Genomic DNA, 12,057 nt, shown 5'->3' with positions numbered 1-12,057 from the left:
GAGCGGAATCTGGAACCGAAGCCGCGGTTTCGAACAGGGGTCGGCAGATGTGACACGTCGGTAGAGGGCAGTATATCAATGTTTTGTCAGGCTGCCAAAAGTAGAGCGGGTTTCAAACACCACTGTCTGTTTTTATCTTCCTTCTTTTCGAGTTTATTGCAAGTAAACAAACCTGTTAAATTTGAGCTTTTCAACAAGCAGCTTCTTCAGAGATGAGCCGAGGACGTGGAGGGAAGAGGTCTAGGGGTGATTGCGACAACGGCTGGGGCGAGTGGGTAAAGTGTTTTTTAATTTTTACTATCTCAGATTATATTGCAGATCAGAACTCAAAATACTTGTTCTAACTTCTAGTCAGTGACTAAAACTAACAGTGAAATCGTGCCCCAACTTGTTTTGGAAGAAATGCGGAATCAGAAATGGAGTTAATATAGGGCTGGATTTACCTCCATGGTAACGGTTAGAGAATCAGTAACTGGGGCGCTGTACTCTTTTTTTCGAAATTTTGACATTCTCTGCCGACAGAGAATGTCAAAATTTCGAAAAAAGGAGTACAGCGCCCCAGTTACTGATTCTAGAATTGAATTTGCCTTTGGGCCACAGTTTTTTTAATTCCAGTTTTTTGTTTTGTCTATGTTTGTATTTTGTATGTGCTTTTTTTTGCTGAATTTTTTTTGGGAGCCTTAATTGGGTCATTCCGTGTCAAACCAACCAGTGGTCCCCAGGTGACCCCCTCAGATTTTGATGAAACTTCATCAGAATGGTTGGATGTGGCAAAATGAACACATACAAAAAAGCTAAGTAATACTCCATGTCGTTTTCGAGATATGACCCATTGAAATTTGGTCAAGGCGGCCATTTTGTACTCGCGCGAGACGCGAAAAGTGATTTTTGTGATACATTCCGACTTTGAAAGCTCATAATTTAGTTATTGTACCAGGTAGAGAGCTCAAATTTGGTATTCCATCTTACTTCTTGCCAAATTTCATGAATCTGCACTCAATTTATGCGTATCTCTTTTAATTTTTTAGTTATGGTCACCTAAAGTAGGCACTTTAATCAGCCGAAAGTGTTTTTTGTGATAATTGGGGTCACCCTGTGCCCACATGAGGGGTCAAATGAAACCTATATTCCCTAGTTATTATCTATGGGTGCATGTCTTTACCCATAAGCAATTATAAGCTCACCAATGCATTCATTCAGAAATAGCATGGACCCAAAGTTGGTTCCAGCCAGAAAAAGGTCAAAAAGACCCCGCCCGTCTTGACCCCGGTTGACCCCGCGATCAATTGAAACATTTTTTGAAATTGATACCAGTTTAACATATATATTATATCTACTTATACACCAATTTTCAGCTTTGGCACTCAACTCCTTCATGGTGTGGTGGCAATTTGAATATTAAATGTTTTTGGCACATTTTAATGTAATATCATACAGAATACATGTACATGTACATTCATGTACACATGTACAATACATGGTAATAATGTTTGAAGCTTGTGTAACTGTTTTTTTTTCTGGCATTTTCTCACTTTTCGCGTCTTGCGCGAGTACAAAATGGCCGCCTTGACCAAATTTCAATGGGTCATATCTCGAAAACGACATGGAGTATGGCTTAGCTTTTTTGTATGTGTTCATTTTTGCCACATTCAATCATTCTAATGAAGTTTCATCAAAATCTGAGGGGGTCACCTGGGAACTTTTCTGAAAATTGGTTGATTTGACACGGAATGACCCAATTGTGTTATCTAATTTTGTTTAAGTATTGATTTCCTCCCCATTGCTTTTTACTATTTGGCAGGGAGGCTACATGAACGCAAAGAAGCAGAAATTGGCCGAACAGTTTAAAACCGATACACCAAGGAATAAAGAGATAGCAGGGGTGGGCTCGGGAATCTTTGCAGGGGTGTCAATCCACGTCAACGGTTACACTGGTAAGTACTCCTTGAACTATGAGGTTCGTTCCTTGGTCGAAGGACCAAGTAACTGGTAAGATCGATGTTTCTAGATCTTGTAGCTTTAAAGGCACTGGAGTCAGAGCAGTAGTATTGGGTCTTTCCATGTCAAATCACCCCCAAAAAAGATAATTTTAAACCCTACCCTCTTTAAATTTGCTCAAATTTTTGTTATGGTGTAATAATCGCTCAACAAGCTCAAATTTCAATTTTCAGCTCTATCCGATAAACGCTTTTCGTGCTACGGCATGCACTTTTTCGTTGATTTCGGTCAAAATGCGCCTGGGTTTAACCCATTGGGTGATTTGACACGGAATGACCCATTGGTAATTTCTCAAAATAACTGTTTGCATAAAAACTTAATTGGTAAAGAGCAATTGGAGAGCTGTTGATAGTATGCAACATTGTGAGTCACGTAGTTTTTCAGAGAGAGGTAATTTCTCACTCAAATTATAAAAGACTTTGGGCCCGAATTTTCCTATGTGGCGCCAAATTTCATTTCGCAGTCACAGGAAGTATGACCCATTTTATTACTTTAAAAATAATTGCATGATTTTTATGGGACTTTATTTTTCGTCTTTTAAGTCCCTTCTTCTGATGAGTTGAAGCGACTAATGATGTTACATGGAGGACTGTACATCCCCTACTACAGTAAAACCCAAGTCTCTCACATCATTGCAACACGTCTCCCCTATGCAAAGATTAAGGAACTCCGACATGAGAAGATCGTTCGACCCGATTGGATATTAGAAAGGTTGGTAGGGATTATAGAGTGGGTTAACAGGGATGTGATTTCTGCATTTTTAACCTGAACTATATTTTATTTTAATATTTGCCTATAAGAAGTCAACACAATTATATTTTTAGGCATTTTGTTATTGTTTATTTTGTTTCAGTATAAAGGCAGGGAAGCTACTTTCCGACATTCCATATCAACTCTACACTAACCGGGTTACCTCACAGGGTACCCTCAAGTTAACCAGCAAGGATTCACCAGCTGTACACCAAGGAAATCCAAGCCCTTCGTCTTCAGCGAGGCAGATGACGAGTGATCATGACCATGAGTTTCAGAAGAAAAAGACTGAGATGCAAGAGACAAGGATTACTCACACAGAATGTCCAGTTGGTGCTGAGTTTCAAGAACTAGATGCTCCAGCACTTATGAAACCTCAGAATGCATCTGGAAATAAAACTCACTCCGACGCTCCGCAAGGTAGCTCGACTATTAACCATTCCCAAGACACTTCCCCTGTGAGGTCTGCCCAAGTGACAAACCAAAATCCACAGCCTCCGAGGACAGGGAAAGGCCCAGCCAAAGCCGGAGACGCCAACTTTGTCTCGGAGTTTTACAACAACTCTCGGCTGCATTACATTTCCACATGGGGAGCGGAATTCAAGGCTTACGTGAACACCCTGCAGAGCAGCGGAGACACCAGCTTTCCGGGGCGAGAGAAGTTACGTCTACTTGGCGAGGATTCCTCACCTCGCTCCTTGGAATCAAATCAAGCAAACCCAACTCTTGAATCAGTCGATGAAATCCAAGATGCTCACTCTAAGACGTTGGACACGCAAAGATCCTCCAAATCAGATCGTGTGATCATGCATGTTGATATGGATTGCTTCTTCGTATCAGTGGGTCTGCGCAACCGTCCAGATCTGATCGGGAAGCCAGTCGCCGTAACGCACTCCCGAGGGAAAGGAATGCCTGAGGCAAACCAAGAGACTCGCGAGTATGAGAGAGCGTACTATGAAAATAAGTACAAACAAGATGAGAAGAAGGACGTGAAGAGTCGGCATATCAGTCCAACAAAACTCTCCTTACAAGAAAAAGACAAATCAACAAATTCATCAGCTACTGAAGACATTCCTCCAAAGTCTGACGACACAACTCGGTTGAACTCAAGCTCCCACTCAGAAAATATTTCATCAACATTGCTGTCAACTTCCAGAACTTTGACCAGTCCAGGGATGCTTGACTCAACATGCCAGAGTGAGCCTCAGAAATCCAAGTCTAAGTCGAACTTCAGCTCCATGGCTGAAATCGCCAGCTGTAGCTATGAAGCCCGCAAGTTTGGATTACGGAACGGCATGTTTATGGGGAAAGCGAAGAGCCTCTGCCCAGAGCTTCAGACGATTCCGTATGATTTTGAGGGCTACAGAAAAGTGTCTCAGTTGTTGTATGAGACGATAGCGAGGTGAGTTGATTTATACCCCTCAGAACTTGAAATTTTAACTTATTTAATTCAGTTTTTTTAATCTGTTACAGGGAGTTATTCCCCAAGCCCCAACCCCATCGTTAAGATCGTTAATGACTAGCTGCAGGTTGCACCACAGCACCTTGTAAACCAGGTCCACATACTTGGGTGAAGAAAACACTGCACACTTTGAGATGCCCTGATAAAGCGTTATATGAGAACTACGTAGTAATATATTACATGATTAATAACAACAAAGAAAAAGACACTTATAAACATTTAATTATATTGCCGCAAAACAGCCGTAACGTGCTGTGTACAAAAAAACCCAAAGCAAGATCAAAATACATAGGCCTAAGTCAATAGCAGAATTTGTTATATATTAGACTTCTAATTAATATAATGAATTGTTGCTTGTTTTAATCCCTTTGTAAATTCAGATGTTATTCGATCCTTGGGCTACGTGTTTTGAATGTTTTTAATAAACCACAATAATAATAATTTGATTGGTTTTTTTTTTCTTCTTCTTTTAAACTATGCACATGAAGCTACACCCATGACATCGAAGCGGTCAGCTGCGATGAGATGTTTGTTGATGTGACCGGGATCATTGATGATACTGGGGTCACTCCGCTGGAGCTAGCTAAAATACTACGAGCAGAAATTAGAGAGAAGACAGGGTGCAATGCATCTGCCGGTCTCGGTAAGAATTTGTTGTTAATTTCACTTTTCTGTAAAAACTTTGTAAGTTTGGTTGGTGTCAACCATTTGGTTGTTTTTTTATTTTTAACAAAAATAAAATAAACCACTTATAACAATTTAAAGGGTTTTTGGTACCTTTTGTATATCATGTTTTTGATCATGACATGAATTCCTACTCACTGTGAATAGAGATGAATGTACATGTATTATAATTTACCGGTAGAAGTTTCAGCTTTATTAGTTATCAAGTTTTCGAGAAACACAGAAGTGAACATCAAAGAGTAACGTTTTCAGGAGAGTTGCGTAAGTCCATTGTAGACAAGAGTTATGTTTGTGAAATTGTTTACTCATTTCTCATTAACTACAGCACCTTAGCAAGTAGCCTAATACTTTAAAGCCATTGGACCCTTCGGTAAACAGTGTTGTCCAATGCCCACACTTTTTGTACCACAACTTCTATATCAACATGATCAAATAACAAACCTGTAAAAATTTAGACTCAATCGGTCATCGGAGTTTCGCCGTGTCATGACATATGTTTAAAATAAATCCGTACTTCTCGTTAATGAGAATTTATGTTGTTTTGCTGTTTTCTTAAAAAGTAAAGCATTTCATGGAATAATATTTCAAGAGAAGTATTTCACCATTGCCTTCTGTAAACTCTGAAAGTTATTGTAAATCTGTGAACTTTTTTTTTTTTTTCTGAACCGAAAGGGTCCAATGGCTTTAAGGAAAGTTTTCTACCATCATTATCTTTAAATAAAAGTTGGAAATAACTTTATTTTTATTTTGTTGACAGCTGGTAACATCCTGCTCGCTCGAATGAGCACAAGGAAGGCGAAGCCCAATGGACAGTTCTACCTAGATGCCAAGGATGCTGTCGACTTCATGAAAGAGCAGTCAGTCAAAGACCTACCTGGTAAGAAAAGACAAGTGTCTTGGTCAAGCACCTCGTAATTTTTATACTGTTGTCCCCGATGCCTCTCAAATTTCTTGCTCAGCTTCATGAAATTGGGCCTATTTTTATGTCACTGATGTAATGTATTGGATGACCACAAATGTCTGCTATATGTCAGAAAGGTTTTTGGAATATTTAAAGGTACTGGACACTATTGGTAATTGTCAAAGACCAGTCTTCTCACTTGGTGTATCTCAACATATATGCATAAAATAACAAACCTGTGTGAAAATTGAACTCATTGTTCGTCAAAGTTGCAAGATACAAGGGGTGTGCTTTCAGTTGCTTGGTTTTGAGAACTCACTACAAGTATTTTAGTGAGAAATTACTTCTTTCTCAAAAACTACGTTACTTCAGAGGGATCTGTTTCTCACAGTGTTTTATACTAACAACAGCTCTCCATTGCTCGTTACCAAGGTTTTATGCTAACAATTATTTTAAGTAATTACCATAGTGTCCAGTGCCTTTAACTATATAATCTGCACTTATGCAGAGCCTGTTTATTTGAAGAATTTGTTTTCTTGCATAATCAATTTTCCCTCCCAACCGTCCATTCATTGAAGGAGTCGGCTGGTCCACAGGGTCTCGTCTTAGGACCATGGGTATAGAAACTTGCGGTGACCTCCAGGGTTTGACCCTTGGCACCCTACAGAAGGAGTTCGGACCCAAGACGGGGCAAGCACTCTACAGCTATTGCCGAGGCATCGACGATCGAGCTATCAGAGTTGAACGAGAGAGGAAGTCAGTTTCCGCTGAGATTAATTATGGAATCCGATTCACTCAGGTGTGGAATATTTATCCATTTAACCCTTTAGAGGTTATAGCGGCTGCAGGTGGTTGTACCAAAATGTCTATTTTTGTGGCTCTGCTTACCATAAGCAAAGAATTGGCGCTTACGGAAGCAGAGAATTTCACGCTTATGTCAAGCGTATTTCACCGGTTAGCAGAGGCAGTCTCCACTTACACAGCTGGTGAAGCAATTTGGCGATTAATTAGTAATCTGCGAATAGTGATCAGAAGCGCAGAATTTGCTGAATTCGGAAACAAATTGCCCAGTCTTGTTGCAATACCTCGAACATACCCACAATATAATTGGAATGCTTGGTTTATTACTCGATATTAGGAATATAAATAAACAATTAAAGTAAAATAAATATCCGAGACCTCTTCGTTACCTTAATGCAACTTCTTTTTGATTCTCCAAGTACAGAGCAGCGAAGCAGACACTTTTGTCAGCGAGCTCGCCGCCGAGGTCCACCGCCGTCTGACGGCGATCAAGATGACAGGCAAGACCATTACGCTCAAACTGAAGGTCCGTCGAGAGGGCGCCCCCAAGGAAACCTCAAAGTTCATGGGTCACGGGATCTGCGACAACCTGGCCAAGTCCACCACCTTGGCTCAGTCTACCGACAGACTGGGGGTGATTCAGGAGGAGAGTAAGACGCTGTTGAGTCAGATGAGGGTAGACGCAAGTGACTTGAGAGGGGTGGGTGAATTTCTCTGTTGTTTTTGTTTTTTGTTTTTTTTAACTAAAAGATCAAGTTATAGGATTTTAGGTATTGCATGGTGAGGTACATGTATCAGTACTTATTTGGTTTGCAGTAACACCATGTGTGTATTTACTTGCCAGGTAGAGTTTGTTTTTAAGAGAACTGTCTTGTTTTATCGGATTGTTCGGGAGACTTCTCAGTTCTGAAAAGAACTGTCCTGCTTTTTAGCTACTACTTGGGTGGAAGGTATAGAAAATTGGCTGGGACTATTACTTTAGCTTGTAGGATCATTATTAACTGCACTACCGTGGAGTGAGTTCTTAAATTGGTCTCACCGTTTCGACTAGCTTGCTGTAGTTATCGCATCAGAAAATAAAGCCAAAACCGTATGTATGGAACACCCCAGGTTTGGCGTTCAAAACCAAACATAAACGTATGTAGGCAGGCTTCGTACTCGGATCAATCTGAGATGGTTCAAGAAAGCCAATAGGCCAAATGAACAGTAGTTGAAGTTAAAAGAACCTTTGACAAAAAACTGTAATGATCAATCTTCTTTTGTAGGTTGGTATACAGATCAGCCGACTGTGTGCTGCAGGGGCGCCGACGGGTTCAGCGACCTCCAGTAGTAAATCTCTGCTTGACTTTGTCAAACCTCTGCCTAAGACTGTCGAGGCTGTCTCAAAGCCCAAAGAACCTGCCAAGGATCGAGTGCCGATTGAGAAGAAATCTTCAAGAACATTACTTAACTTCGTTTCAAAACAGGTGAATTTATATTTGTGCTTTTCTGTGAACGATGAATGCTACCAGCACTTGCTGATAGATTTTATTATTTTCATTGTCTTATAAACTGCATTGTACAATTGGTCAGCTCATATGCCATGATGTCCTGAGCTGGACTGTGCCACACATCCTAGAGGGTTGTCAACCAGCGATTTGTTTAGGAGGAGGGCTGGAGAACACTGTGCTAGCATCCTTCTTGTACTTATCGGGCCTTCGATCCTTGTCATGATATTCTTCTTGAGTCTTATTTCCATTTTGTATTTTATTTATTTTTTCCCGCCATATTTCAAATAGTGTTAAAAGTTTATTAAAACCTAAACCACAAGTATCATGCCTTACATTGTTCTGGTAAACTTTTCTCTCATGACCTCTCGTCGCTCACGACAGAAATCCACAGCATCCTCTCAAGTAAACGCAGAGCTTGGCTTCAAGCAACTCAGGCCGACCCCTTTGCCTTCACTCCCATCTTATGAGCCGGATGTTGCGACGCCGACACGACGGAAGTCGACTTCTAGAGAAGACCAAGAGGAGTTCTGTCTCCCGTCTCCGTCTCAACTTGACCCTTCAGTTCTTGCCGCTCTCCCCCCGAGCATCAGGAAGAATATAGAGAGAGCGTATCAAGCACGCAGTAAACAACAGAACAGGTATTCTTGGTTTTTAGGGTAAATGGTTTTATGGAAAGGTTTGCGGTAACACCATGTAACACCAAGCTCTCTCTCCAGAAGACGATCAGAGCATACTGATCGAAACGTCGAGTTGAAACCAATGGTTCTTTTCAGAACCACCCCAACTCATTTAGAGGTATTCATTACATGGTGTTACCGCAAACCTTTCCATATCGTATGCACCTTTCCAAAATGCAAAGTTTCAAATCCTACTAAACGGTTTTCTTTGTGATAAGCATTAGAAATACCATTTTTTGTCATCCTCATTTTCCTAAGAATGAGACCCAAAGATGGGAGAATTTTTTTGTGAACAAAATAAAATAGGTTCAGAATATGTGGCCTTGAACTAAAAGAAAACAACAAAAACGGGGCAGGTTCTTTAGTTAACCCTGAGTGTTTCTTACACACATGCCATGGCCTCTGTCACCCCCATTCTCAGCCATGGTGCCCCTTCAAAACGTTTCCCATAGTGCCCTTTGCAAAATGAAAATCGCCTTGCCCTCTTAAAGCTGTAAATTTTTGGGCCTGAATGTACCCTATTCATGTGGATGAGAACACATAGTTCATTGTATGCAATTTTTGGAACTTTTCTTTCAGCAAACGCCAAGTAGAACCAGTTACATCCAGTGCCGCTACTAAAAATGCATCAGGAAACTTTGTCCCACCATCTCGACCCTCCATGGCTGAGTCTACACCGGCGCCCTGCCCGTCGGGAAGAACTACCTCGACAAAATCAACTGCATTTATCCAAGATGATTCCCATCATTCAAATCATCTGCATCCAAAGCACACCGAGAAAATGTCTTCCATTCAACCCTCAGAAAAAAAGAAAAATGCTAAAACATCGAGATGGGATCAACCCAGCACGTCATATGGTACGGTCCGATCCACGGAGGACCCCTATCCACCGAGTTCATCATCTGGAACAGACCATTCAAGTCGCGGGTATGATCCAAGTGTCTTGAGGGAGCTTCCACCGGACATCCTGCAGGAGATCATGCGGCAAGAACCTGGTCGGGGGAGGGGGGTGGGAGCTGAGGAGCAAGAACTGGAGCTGGAGTCTTCGGAACAGGGATTTGCTTCAGGCCCAGTTGAAGCCCTGCCGTCATTCTCACAGGTAATTTTTGTTGGTTTTTGTTATGAGAGTTCCTATAAGCCACTCTTGGAATGGGGCTACAAGAAGAAAAAATATTGAAAGTGAAAATAACTCAGGAGAGCTGAAGGCAGGAATTGATATTTCTCTTAAAACAGCCGAGATTGTACATGTAGGATGGAGGGAAGCATGCACCAGGCAAGGAGTTGAGCGACTATAATATTTGTTAAAAGGGAGTAGGGAAGAAGTGCATTTTGCTCTACCAGCCAAGCTCCTAGTGGATGATACCCATTCCTATATCCTTACGGACTGTGAAGGGGGTAACCCTGTTTCAGCCCCAGTAGGTGGCAACATGCCTCTGGTGATAGTTGATCTGGGTCGAAAGCCCAAATCAGTTAAGTGTAGCCCTCACTTTAGACAGATCGTTTGACCTTGTGAGTTGGGTGATATCTCAGTGAAAACGAATTAAAGGAACACGTTGCCTTGGATCGGTCGAGTTGGTCTTTGAAAAGCGTTTGTAACCGTTTTTTATAAAATGCATATGGGTAGAAAGATGTTGTAAAAGTAGAATACAATGATCCACACAAACATGCCTCGAAATTGCGTGGTTTTCCTTTTACCTCGTTGACTAACACGTCGGCCATTTATGGGGGTCAAAATTTTGACTCCCATAAATGGCCGACCGTGTTAGTTCTCACAGTAGAAGGAAAACCACGCAATTTCGAGGCAAACTTGTGTGGATCATTGTATTCTACTTTTAAAACATCTTTCCAACCATATGCATTATATACAAAACGGTTACAAACGCTTTTGTTTTGACCAACTCGTCCGATCCAAGGCAACGTGTTCCTTTAAACAAAATAAATCATACTTTGGGAGTGACCCCAGGAAAAAAGTTATTAAGTGTCATTCTCATCTGAAAGCCTACCACTTGTTTTATTTAGAGCAGATGTCTTACCAACTAGACCACCGAGATTGCCCGGTAGCTAGAGACAGTTTGAATCCTATATTTTAGCAGGGGGTACCGCAAAGATTTCATAGATGTTAAATTTGCATCGGAAATAATGAATATTATTTGGTTTTAACCTTAATACACTGATGTGTTTAAGAACTGTAAACCCAGTACTTCCTCAAGTTCTGTGGAAAAAAAAACCCATGAACTCTGCAAATTCAGGATTTTATTTCTATAGTGGGACAATAGAGCCTAGATTCTGTTCATTTATTGAACTAGTGTAACAAAATATTGCATCAGAATCACCATGACGCAATCGCTGGGGAATTTGTTTTTCAAACACTGAGTTGCTGTGAATGGATTGAAATTTGTTTTGAAAACATCGCCTGTTTTTTTTTCAGGACCACCATAGATTCTTATCCAAATTGAGATTCCATACATTCTAAGGTTCATTTACCGTGCAGTGCCATTAAACTTTGGGAATAATCGAGTACGTGCTGACCTCAAGGACGCATGGGAGATTTTTGAAAACCTTTTGAAAATGAACTTATCTAAAAAAAAAAAATGGTTTTAAATAATAAAAACATTCTCAGAGCATGAAGTCATTTCTATAGTGGACAACACAGTTTGAGTTTTTTTCCTTGTAATGAACTTGTGTAACAAAACATTACATCAGAACCACCATGACGCCTGGAGAAATTTTTTTCAAACTTTTCAAACACTGAGTTGCTGTGAATGGATTGAATTTGTATTGAAAACATCACCTGTTATATATGTCTTCTCCAAAACAAGATTCCATAACTCATACATTCTAATGTTCATTTACCTTGCAGTGCCATTAAAGTTTGGGATTAATAGAGTACGTGCTGACCTCAAGAACGCATGGGGAGATTTTTGAAAACATTTTGAAATGACTTTATAAAAACATCTTTCTACCCATATGCATTTTATAACAAACGGTTACAAACGCTTTTCAAAGACCAATTCGACCGATCCAAGGCAACGTGTTCCTTTAATAATTTAAATGGCATTAAATCTATTACACTCAAAAACTGTTCACTCTGTTTATAAAACTGTTCACTCTTAATGGGAGGCATTTAAAGTCAATCCAAAGGACTGCAATCAGGGACCAATCCACTTCATGCACCAAAAATAAATTCGAAGCACTAACATCAAAAAACATTTTGAAATTAACTTTTGTAAAAAGAAATATTATAATAAAAATAATAATAATAATATAAATACCCAAGTTCTGTAAAAAAAAAAA

At 40.3% G+C, this 12,057-nt stretch overlaps 1 protein-coding gene across 2 annotated transcripts in view; it reads left to right on the top strand.

Moving 5' to 3' along the window:
* Positions 1–62: 62 nt before the first annotated feature.
* Positions 63–12,057, top strand: part of LOC139950482 (DNA repair protein REV1-like) — a 51,179-nt gene continuing 39,184 nt past the window's right edge. For both annotated transcript variants that reach the window (XM_071949178.1, XM_071949179.1), the window contains exons 1-11: positions 63–275; positions 1,802–1,934; positions 2,541–2,709; positions 2,852–4,150; positions 4,699–4,853; positions 5,652–5,771; positions 6,374–6,594; positions 7,021–7,296; positions 7,862–8,062; positions 8,468–8,724; positions 9,343–9,862. In XM_071949178.1, the coding sequence (XP_071805279.1) occupies positions 213–275; positions 1,802–1,934; positions 2,541–2,709; positions 2,852–4,150; positions 4,699–4,853; positions 5,652–5,771; positions 6,374–6,594; positions 7,021–7,296; positions 7,862–8,062; positions 8,468–8,724; positions 9,343–9,862 (3,414 nt within the window). In that variant the 5' untranslated portion in view covers positions 63–212. The remainder of the gene's footprint in view (positions 276–1,801; positions 1,935–2,540; positions 2,710–2,851; positions 4,151–4,698; positions 4,854–5,651; positions 5,772–6,373; positions 6,595–7,020; positions 7,297–7,861; positions 8,063–8,467; positions 8,725–9,342; positions 9,863–12,057) is intronic.

This window comes from Asterias amurensis, chromosome 18 (assembly GCF_032118995.1).
Source record: "Asterias amurensis chromosome 18, ASM3211899v1".
NCBI classification, from domain to species: Eukaryota; Metazoa; Echinodermata; class Asteroidea; order Forcipulatida; family Asteriidae; genus Asterias; species Asterias amurensis.
Note: the sequence above shows the minus strand (reverse complement) of the source record. Positions and strands in the feature narration are given on the sequence as shown.